This window comes from Temnothorax curvispinosus, unplaced genomic scaffold (genome assembly GCF_003070985.1).
Source record: "Temnothorax curvispinosus isolate PA1 unplaced genomic scaffold, ASM307098v1 QBEX01004686.1, whole genome shotgun sequence".
NCBI classification, from domain to species: Eukaryota; Metazoa; Arthropoda; class Insecta; order Hymenoptera; family Formicidae; genus Temnothorax; species Temnothorax curvispinosus.
Genome location: NW_020214466.1, coordinates 9,781 through 21,459, shown reverse-complemented (window position 1 = coordinate 21,459; position 11,679 = coordinate 9,781). Strand labels below are relative to the sequence as shown.

The 11,679-nt window shown below is 34.5% G+C and overlaps 1 protein-coding gene across 4 annotated transcripts; it reads left to right on the top strand.

Annotated features, from left to right (window-relative positions):
* Positions 1-1,902: 1,902 nt before the first annotated feature.
* LOC112453768 (eukaryotic peptide chain release factor subunit 1) lies at positions 1,903-11,189 on the top strand. 4 transcript variants are annotated; one of them, XM_025014686.1, is made up of 12 exons: positions 1,903-2,150; positions 2,472-2,758; positions 3,090-3,265; positions 3,445-3,572; positions 3,649-3,799; positions 3,916-4,106; positions 4,623-4,752; positions 4,835-5,055; positions 5,137-5,284; positions 5,760-5,870; positions 8,372-8,388; positions 9,187-9,274. In XM_025014686.1, exons 2-10 carry the CDS (start codon positions 2,673-2,675, stop codon positions 5,837-5,839), a joined length of 1,311 nt encoding a protein of 436 aa, XP_024870454.1. In that variant the 5' UTR covers positions 1,903-2,150; positions 2,472-2,672; the 3' UTR covers positions 5,840-5,870; positions 8,372-8,388; positions 9,187-9,274. The 4 variants fall into 4 exon arrangements, with proteins under 4 accessions (XP_024870454.1, XP_024870455.1, XP_024870452.1 ...); XM_025014687.1 differs by lacking the exon at positions 8,372-8,388 and having other exon boundaries at positions 9,187-9,273; XM_025014684.1 differs by lacking the exons at positions 5,760-5,870; positions 8,372-8,388 and having other exon boundaries at positions 1,904-2,150; positions 9,187-11,189.
* Positions 11,190-11,679: the final 490 nt, after the last annotated feature.

Below are 11,679 nucleotides of genomic sequence, written 5' to 3'. Positions count from 1 at the left end.
GCAGATTGAGCTTGTGTTCTGCTGACACAGAGCTCGCAAACAATACGATGACGTGTTAACGGCAGAACCAGCAGATTCTGATGATAACCAACGATCTGCGTTCAAGTTTACTTGATTTCTATACCATCAATTTCTGCAGAAATGGCATGCCATTGTATCTCATTCATGGCGAAATTTTCACTATAATAGCATATATTGCATCACCAAATTTGCCTTTTTGATGACAAAACAGGCTGCAAAATCTGTTTTTTATTGATTTACTTATCCCGGACTTAGGAAACGAATCGTCAGCGGTTTGTCAGCAGATTGAGTAGAAATCGCAGTTGATATCGTTATAATAATTATAGCATCAATCGCGTTCGCATTAAACTTGTATTCAAGCATATGCAAATACAACATGTCGCTGTCGGATATATCGATGACAGTTGTTAATTTATTTAATTCCTGTGTATTATAAATTATAATTTATAATTTTACGAGAAATTGCAGTTTGCATGCAATTCTGGTGAAAAAAGCATCGCAAAAGAGAGAAACACCTGGTGAGATTAAAACTTGCTACATTGACGATTTACATATTATGTTGGATTCAACGGAGAGAGTCAGAGAGCATTTTGATTGTTTTGCTTCAGAGTAAGCAATTGTAATTTTGACTTCGCAGAACAAGTGGGGCTTTGAAGACCCGAGACTTTACGGACTCATAAAAAAAAACCCAAACAAGAATCAGGCATATATAATGGTATAAATAAATTTTTAAAGCCTTCGAAAGTATACTTGATTTTTTTCAGATTTTTTATGGCACTATGCGAGTGCAGTGTTGTAAAAAAAAGTTATTTTTTTCGACAAATATATTTTTATTTTATTAGAAATAAAAATGTTATTTATACAATTCGTCATGGGTAGCGACTGTGTTTTTACAGAACCCTTTAAGTCGTGTAAAAAGTTTTTACTAAAAACACAGTCGCTACCCATGACGAATTCAAATTTTGTCGGAATTACTCCGAGTGATAAGCGTTTTCACCGCTAGGTGGCTTTATTTCTCAAATGTGAAATTCGACCAGAGATCATATATAAGGGCCCACGGCGAAAGCATCTTCGATCTTCGATGATCTTCGACATTAGATTAAGGCTGATCACAAAAAAGCAATCGACGAGCTACTAAAATCATACGAACTCGTCGACTTTCAGCTTTCAGCGATCGACTAGCTGAAATGAAAGTCGACAACCTCGTATGAATTTAGTAGATCATTGATCACTTATTTTGTGATCAGCCTTCATGACATTAATATGTTCTGAATTTCATTCACTTTGTCTTCTAATTCCCGACTCAGTGACTCTTTCTCCGCCCGCAAATCTAAGGATTTTTGCAGCGAGCACTCGCTGTCCTGTTGTTTCTGCAAAATAGCATTCTCTAAATAGTTTTTTAGAGACTAAAGAGCGAAGTTGGGAAGCGTAGACGAAGTGTCAATCAGTGAAGTGTATTGATAAGCTTCATACACTCTTTACGCCGTTTTATATCATCAGTACATCAACATGCTATTTAATTATATTTATTTCTCATCAAAATTCTTTATCAAATTGATCAAATTTATTCTTCTCTTTAATAAAATTTTTATTTTTCCCTTCCAAAAAATTGGATCAATGAATAGCTGGCGTCCATCTAGAGATTGCTAATTAATAAATTCATATTCGGCAACCAAATGTTAAATCGGATTACGGCCAACTACGGCTTCCAATCCAATTAAAGAATTTTTGCGAAGAAATTTGGTACGCGTTCACAAATGACTATCGCCCGATCGCCGTCGCCGCGGCGGAGTTTCATGCGGAGGCGACTCGAAGGCGCGCGCGGGCCGCCGGCCAATGAAGAACGCGCGATTCGCAATCGTGCGCGCTCGTGTGCGCGACTGGGCGGCCTCGGGGTCTTTTTGCTTCCCATTTTGTCTCGCGTGCGGCACGTCCACCGTGGTCAACCGTGGTTCACTGACGTTTCCGCTGTGCACATCGCATGGCCGACGTGTGCATCCTGAGGATCGCACTCGCGTGGTACTCGCCGTATCACGAGCCGCGTCGCCGCTGAAGAGGAGGCCAGGGCCCTTCCGCGACAACGTCGACGTGTCCGGACGCACCTACCACGCCGTAACGATCCCCCGAAAGTGAGTGCGGACTGTGCGGAGTACAACAGCAGCCCGCGAGCGAAGGTGGCCGCACGGCGCGTGCTTAAACCCGAGCGTTTAATGCCCGCGCGCGCGACACCGAGCGTGAGGGGAAGAGAGAGTGAGAGAGAAAGAGAGAGAAAGAGAGGAGAGCGAGTGGGAAAGAGTGAGAAGGAGAGCGCGGACGAACGGTACGGACGACCGCCCCTGAATGAATGGCTATGTCGACCACGTTCCTCCGTGGCTGACATAATCCGGTGCAAACTGGATCGGTGCGGTATTTCGTGCCTATCGATAATTCCCAACCGTTAATTTTCGCAGAGAGGAACCCGTCGTAGGGTTTTGTTCCCCGTCGTCGACGCGGGCCACATTGCCTGCTCCTTCACACGATCGTCATCGTCGCCCACGTTTTCCACGTCCACCTCCGGACGGACCAGAGCGCGCGCGGCAGCGATTAATTCTCAGCATCTCGGGCACCAGCCGTAACGCCGCGACCACGCGTCCCCACGTACGTCCGCAGCGATGTCGAACGAGGAGACCTCCGCCGACCGCAACGTCGAGATCTGGAAGATCAAGAAGCTTATAAAGAGCCTCGAAATGGCCAGAGGGTAAGTGAGTCGGCGCCGACGTCGTCGCGCCTTGCGCTGTCAGCTGTTATCCCGCTGCGTGATTCTCCTGGAATCTCTCCGACCATATGGCTTGGCTGAGCATGTGCTCGTTCGCCACGTTCCGCTATCCAGAGTTCTCGACTTCATGCAAGGATCGCTTTTGTCGCGCCTGATAGACGTTAAAATACTATGTAGTTTTGTTAGAGATTTATATCGGGGGAGAATGTATGTAGGTCTTGCTTTACGCAAGTGGATTTCTTTGTAATTTGCCTCTCGATTGTCTCTGCGTATCAGTGGTAGGCGGAAGATGTTGATTTATTTGTCTTTGCAGGAATGGCACGAGTATGATTTCGTTAATCATACCTCCAAAGGACCAAATATCGAGAGTGAGCAAGATGCTGGCGGATGAATTCGGCACAGCGTCGAATATTAAGTCACGTGTAAATAGATTATCTGTTTTGGGTGCAATCACATCGGTGCAGCATAGGCTAAAGCTATATACTAAAGGTAAATGTTTCTTTTATTTACGTCAAGTTCTTTTTGACACAGTATAAGAGAATATGGGAATTTATTACATACAGCTATAACGTGTTTGATTGTTTTAAACATAAAATTGGAGTCATTGAGATACCATGATTTATATGAACATTAATCATGATTTATTTATGCGTAATAATGCATTTCAGTGCCTCCAAATGGCCTGGTAATTTATTGTGGAACTATTGTAACAGAGGAAGGAAAAGAAAAGAAGGTCAACATCGATTTTGAGCCTTTCAAACCTATCAATACATCTTTATATCTTTGTGATAATAAGGTATGCTTTACATTGGCAAATATGGTACTTATGTGTATAGTATGGTTTTTATACGAGCCCTAATTGCGTTTTGCAGTTTCACACAGAAGCACTCACGGCGTTGCTCGCGGATGACAACAAATTTGGTTTTATTGTAATGGATGGTAATGGTGCGTTGTTCGGAACGCTACAAGGCAACACGCGCGAAGTGTTACATAAATTTACTGTGGATCTTCCCAAGAAACATGGTACGTAACATATGTGGAAATTCAGAAAAACTCGATATATTTGCGATTATTACTTGTTTAAAAATTGATGCAAGACATTTGTATCAAATATGTAAAAAAAAAAATGTTGATTTTAGGCAGAGGCGGTCAATCCGCACTGCGTTTTGCCCGATTACGTATGGAAAAGCGACATAATTACGTTCGAAAAGTAGCTGAAGTCGCTACTCAATTATACATCACGAACGATAAACCTAACATCGCTGGATTGATCCTCGCGGGTAGCGCAGACTTCAAGACCGAACTTAGTCAATCGGATATGTTCGATCCAGTAAGCAAGATTCTTTTTTATGACTGCATTATTTTAAGTTGTTTTATTATAATTGTAATAATGTCCATGAGTAATGCCTTGGCTTAAACTAAAGCTGTCAAACTAGTTTTATTATAATTTTTATTACAATTTTTGAAAGGAATTGTAAACCTCCTTATTCAACCTCTAGTTTAGAGGGTTTGTTTTTCAAATTATTATTTGGAGGTTTCTATTCTTCAAGAGACGATACAGTAATTTGTTTATTTCTAGTTATTTTAAATCATTAAATTCATATTTCGTGAACTTTGTTCCTATCATAGGTTTACAATATTTTTAGTGTATATGTGGGATGGCAAAGCCGAGAATCGAACCCGGATCTTTTGTTTGTTGAGCGATTGTTCTAGCGATATCTAGCTATTCAGCATCCTTATTATTTTTAATTTTTTTGAGTACATTTCTATTAGCGAGATAAAAGATTGTTCTTTTTTATTAGCTTTCTAATATATTAGTTTCTTTAATATTTGATTTTTTTTTCAGAGATTGCAAGCTAAAGTTATAAAGCTGGTTGATGTATCATATGGTGGCGAAAATGGTTTTAATCAAGCTATTGAGTTGGCGGCTGAATCTTTGCAAAACGTAAAGTTTATTCAAGAGAAAAAGTTGATCGGTAAATATTTATATGTTAATTACAATGTAACGTTAGTAATAGTATATAAATTTAATAATATATTGATTTCTGTTTTGTTCAGGTCGTTACTTTGATGAAATTTCTCAAGAAACTGGCAAATACTGTTTTGGTGTAGAAGACACGTTGAGAGCCTTGGAATTAGGTAGCGTCGAAACTTTAATTTGTTGGGAAAATTTAGATATTCAACGATATGTTCTGAAAAATCATACGAACGCGGAAGAAAAAGTATTACATTTAACGCCAGAACAAGAAAAGGATAAAACTCACTTTACTGATAAGGAAGTGAGTATCAAAATAACGTTAAAAACACAAAATAAAAATAAATTTAATTTTTTTTCTATATCTTATCTGTATTTTTTATAGAGCGGGGTAGAATTGGAACTCGTAGAATGTCAACCACTACTCGAATGGCTTGCGAACAATTACAAAAGTTTCGGTGCTACCTTGGAAATTATCACGGACAAGTCTCAAGAAGGATCCCAGTTTGTCAGAGGTTTTGGTGGCATTGGAGGTAAGTTTCTCTTATATATTTATGCTTATTATCATTATTTTTAATTACGAAACATTCTACCTCTTTGTCTATCATAAAATATATAAGCTCACATATCGCAAAATAAGGCCCCAGAAAAATAAGATACGTAATAAATAAATGAGAAATGGTTAAATAATGTAAATAGAACAGTAAAAAAGGTAGAAAATTAAAATTAAGAAGAGGTATTAAAAAATTTCGATATCTGTATTTGGAGCATTTCGAATAATATATAATATACATGCTAGGCTTTTTTTTCAATACAATCTGCGCATTTAATTTGTTGCGGAACTTGGTTTATTGTCAAGTTATGGCGTAGTTGCGTTTTATGGGTGTACACAATCCCTAAAAGCCGGTAGATTAACATTACGTCGTTAGACACCAACAAAGATTATTTTGCATGGAAGGTAAATTTCATCAAACTGATATTAACTATGGAGTATATCTTGGTGTATAGGAATCCTCCGCTACAAAGTTGATTTCCAGTCACTGCAGGCCGATGAGCCTCTTGATGATGTTGACCTTGATGATTACTAATTTCATCCGTGAATTACTCAGAATCGACCAGGTAGCTCTTTCTCTGTCTTGCGTGCGTTCACTTACATCTCGTGTATCATAGAGCATATTATTTGCAAAGCTGGACAAATTTATTGTTTGTTTATTTGTTGACGATTTTGTGTTTTGCGTTAAATTTCTAATAATGTAACTATAATTTAATTTAATTTAATTCATAAATAAAAATAAATTGATAAAGAGAAATTCTCTCTCTATTAGTACAAATCTCAAATGTATAATTAGCGTTTTAAGATGTTATCCTTATGTAATCTGGGTTCAGTATTTCTTTTTTCTTATCTTTTTCTGAAGAAAATGTGAATACATTTTATTATTAACATATTATATAAAAAAATTTAACTGTTCATTATATTTGCATAAAGAAGTTTAAGATTTTCTGAAATTAATATATTTTGTTTTGTAATACTTAGAAAAAGATAATTACAGCTATTGTAAAATATTTTGCTTTTCATTAATCTAAATATAAAGATAAATTTGTCCAATAAATTTTCACGATTTCTTTTATTGGGTTTCTCACTAAATAGTTTGTTTCTTCTGTGCAAATCTGTAGTATACATATGCATATGTGTCTCTTAAAATAAGTTTGAATGTGGTGATAAACATTTTTAGTTTATATTTCTCAAAGTATTATGTTTCTTTTTTCTACGAATAAAAAAGTCTGAGAATTCTCGCTGTCTTTCTTTTCTTTCTTGGTGGTAAACGCGTAAAGAAAATTTTTTACATACACATATATATATATATGATATGGATAACTCTGTTTTACACAGGGTGAGTTGAAATCTTCCAGTCTCCTATCTTTTGTTATCGTCGGATTGTTAGATTCATACATTGTTGGTCTCATAATTGGAATAGTAGATACAATATACACAGTGGTTGATTCATTGGAAAAAAATAGTTCTGCTTGATAGTTAAATATATTTTGTCACAAATATATAGCCACATTCTTATTCGTTTAACACATATCATCTTCGATCTTCGTACGGTACCATCGTACACAACGAAAATCCGTTACGAACTATAAAGGCCGTGTTCACAGGAATGTGTTATAAATAAACTGATTGATAACGCTTTGAAATGTTAGCTTTTAGGCAACAATGACAAGTTTCATCATTATTACTAAGAATATAACTACTCACGTCTATGTTGTCCCACCTTGAAGATGTCGATATTTATCTCACTCACCAATTATACTTAAACTTTAAACATGACATTTCACACATACACGCTATTTAATAATTCTCGATTCAGTGTATTACCAATCACTTATATCAGTTATATAAGAATTTTGCTAAATTGAAATACACAATGTGCGTATATTTGAGTTTTTAAATTTATTGAATCTGTTTTTTGTTCTACAACTACAATACATATAAAATATGGTTTGCATGATAATGTTTATAATATTTCCAACCTATTCCTTGGCAAGTAGAATTTTGTACTGCGTATTTAACGTGATGGTATTATTCTTTAAATTTTATTTTTTATCAATTTTGTGTACATACAGTATCTATATGTATATTACTGAATTTATTTTATATTATATTATTACGCTATGGACGTTGTATAGACTAGATTATACATTGATAATCACTAACGATATTAGATCATAGCAAGCGCATGTATGTCCTTTCAATATAATTGCATATTTTAATCTATATCATTTCAAGAAGGAATTTAATAATTCGAACTTTATACTTCAGTTTAATATATTATTCTGCATATAAAGATCGTTAATTTATTTTATCGATAAAAGAATATAATGTAGTTTATACACGAAAATAATTCTTCTGGAAATAATTATATGCTTAACACGCAAAAGGATTATTAAGGCCCGATTGTTCCAACCTGTTGGTAAACTAACCAATAGTTAAATCATATATATGTCTTTGTTTATCCTTTACATTAGACAAAGATAGACATATGATTTAACTATTAGTTAGCTTACCAACAGGTTGGAACAACCGGCCCTAAATTAATTGTCTCCACTTTTTATTTAGAAGTCTTTGGATACTGTCATTTTTACATAAATATTGAAATATTTGTTATAAAATTGGTATTGCGCGATACAGGAAGCAGGAAAATGATCAACAAGATTATACATTATTACATGTTACATCTTGAATCTACTACAGCTTTCGATATATTTCTTTTCTATTATATGCTATGTCCATGCTTATAATGAAAAATAAAAAATAATGATGTAATACATCCCAATAATGCATGTTAAATAATAAGCAACGTTAAGTTCATCATCATAGATAATATATATCTTATGATTAGAGAGCGATAATTGATATGTTATATCGAAAATTAGATGTCAATCTGAAGATTATGAAAAATGTTATGAGAAGTGTTATCTCTGATAATGAACACAATTATCATGCAATTATGATATCTATGAGTATTTACGCTTTCACATATATATATAGCAGTTGCTTAAAATAGTTAAAATATTTAATACTCTTCCAGTACTAATCGGTATCTTATTTTTATTAGCTTGCACATTCGGAAAGGTACAGTACATGTTCTCTACTAATTACACAACAAAGATTAAAAACCGATATGTTCAATCATAATTTACATCAAATGTTACAATTGATACATCTTTTGTGTATGCATTTACATGGTCTTATTTCATTAATACTTTATCATTTATAATAATAATTTTTATTATACAGTTATGTACTTTTATCGCTTATTAATATCTCTATAAATATTAATTTATTTTAAATATATTAATAAAAATTCACAGATCTTATGTATTTCTCTTACTGTGTATGAGATCATCCTAATCACTAAAATATATAATATTCATATAATATTAATTTGTAATTGTCTTTATATTATATATAGTGACATAATTGCAAAATTAATGATAAAATATTCACTAATTATATGTTTCTTTTGGACAGTGCTTTCTTTGTATAATAGCTTTGTATAATATGCTTTATTGAAGTTTTATATGTATGTTCTGATGTTTTACTATATGGATATTTCAAACTACAATATATAAAAATACATTTCTCTTACTTAGGAAAGCGCTGTCATAAAATGTCAATTTCAATTAAATTTGTATAATTTAGCACATCAGTGCCGTGAACATCAGTTAATGTTGGGCAATTTTAATCATTTATTTATATATATATTTGCTTGTGTTATTACATATTGCTCCATAATTACAATTGTTTTTTCATTATCAATATTTAATAATGAATTTTCATGTAAAAAATTTAATTTTTTTTAGCGAAGGAAAATTTTAAATGATAGTTATCGCTCTCTCTTGTATGTATCCTTAAACGCATATCTTACAGGTATCTTGCGGTACAAAGTGGACTTTCAAAGTATGCAGCTGGACGACATCGAAACTGATGGCTTTGACTTGGATGACTACTAAGTCCATGACTCAATCGACATTTGGTTCTCTTAGCTTCGGAGAAAGCAGGAGGGACAGGAGTATGTTCTTTCTCATATGATGTCCCAAGAGAGAAGAAAACAGAATAACGAAAACATATTTCAAAATTTACAATACAGCACGTACGATATCGTCATAAAATTATTGTCTAGAGTTTACCAAACATCAAGCAGATCGTAATCGATACACGAAAGAGAAGAGCACTAGCGAATATGGCGCGGCTGATATAATTCATGTCTATGAAAGAAAAGGCGATTCGAAGACTGTGACACTTAATTAAGCCAGCTTGATACCTGCCTACTCTCATACATTCACCACCTTGTATTACAATTTATGATCCTTAATTATTCACAGAGATTCCTTTAAACCTTAAACAATTACACTACGCGCTCTTCAGTTCCGAATGTACAGTTTACAAATGTACAGTGTATGGTGGTTTGATCGTAATTTTATATTAAATCGATGTTTGTCATCTTATCATAGATTTTACGAGAAATGAGTATTTGAACTACAAGAGCGGCTGTAGCGTTATTTTGTTCAGACACAATCATGAAAGAGCTGTAATAAACTGATTATTATGAACATACAATTGCGTATCGTGCATTCTACACCGATATTTGCAAAATTCATACGGAGAAGAGTTCTGTAAATAGATGTCAATTTTTAAAAAACGGCACAGTTGCCTTAGACATAAGTTGAGGTCGCGTACACGATCCACGGAGTAAATGAAGTATTTCCGTCTTATGCAGTGATACACATTTGTAAAAGTAAGGATAATTCCTCGCAATCCTACATTGCTCCGTTGCTGGCTCTTGGCTCTTAGATTTTTGTACATTCACACAATTGTACATAAGAAACGCTTCGCAAAAGTATCGAAGTAATTTTTCATTGTTATAGTGGTGCACCTCAGTGAAGAGAAAGATATTTCCCGCAATATTTAAACGGTTACTGAAGATATTACGAAATTTATTTTAACATTGTTAATTTAATTCGCTTATTCGTATGATGCCTCTGTAATAAACGACGCTATGTATGTATAAATGTGAAAAGAATGTAACGTGCAATTTTGGTGAAGTATCCTTTATGAAAGAATACTGTATAGAGAGCAAAGAGAGTTTCTCAAAGAGTCTTGAATGCTGTGAGATTTACTCGACGAAAATGGTGTATCGTTATTTAATAATGTATCTACATTATTTGCGATATTGTTGTAATGTACACCTTGTAGAGACAAAAACAGGCGCACAAGAGAACTTCATCAAAGTGAAACGTTCGAAAAGAGATCCGATTTTGCGATATGTGCACAACGAATTCCAGAACGTGATGGTTCGAAGTATTTGTATCTGTGTATTGTCTCTCAAGATACCCAGATGTTAATTGCCGGCTTAACGTTTCTTCAAATTTTTATATGTAAACATCTTCTCACTATAGGAGTCTAGATAGTTATTTATTTCTATACATCGGTGCGACTACGTTTCTGCTTAGCGGAACACCCGATTTAAGTACGCAAGATAGGTAAATTAAGAAATCAATAAATATCAATGAGCGAAAGTGAAAGAGAGAGAGAGAGAGAAAGGGAGAGAGAATGAGAGGAAGAGAGAAAGAGTGAGAGAAAGGAAGAGAATAGGGAAAGCCTTGTAATCTTTGTTTTAAGGTAAAGATGCACGGAAATGTCGTCCACGCGAGTTGCTTTAATAACCGGATCGATGACGTACTTAGATTATAGCTTGCCTATGATCTCTATAAGCATAGTTGTATAATCTGCTAACATGTTCGTCATTGATTATTTTACTCCCACACATATTTTGCCAGTGAAATGTGTCTTTTAATCGAAATCAAATTGTTTCTTTAATATCTCATTAGAATTTTGTATCCGACAGAAAGGTAATACGAGAGCGTAATCGTTGTAAAAAATTTTATCCCAGTCGATTTTCCAGAGTACAATTTTATTGTAATGCTTCACATTTTCGTATATGTGTATCACACGTGCTGTTCTAAAATGAAATCTGTTTTTGCTGGATTACAAGTATACATGGATCATAGCTAAGGATTGGAAAAGAAATTTTCGATGGTACTGCTGCTCATTTTCTGTGAGATCTATGCTTTGTCAGGTGACAAAGAGGGAGATTGAAATAATGATCTAAAAAAACATTCCATATATGTATATACATGTATCATGCATTAATATGAAATGGCAGAAATGAATCTTTCGAAAAAACAGTAATCTTTTTATAGCACGGTATACACTTTATTGATTAATGCAATTATCAATTCTCTATCATACGTATATATTTATATATTTTGCACGGCTCACTTCATTGATTTCATAATTTTTCGGTCCAAAAGTTAACAATTACGTATGTATATACAAAGTATGCGAGAGCTACGATAATCT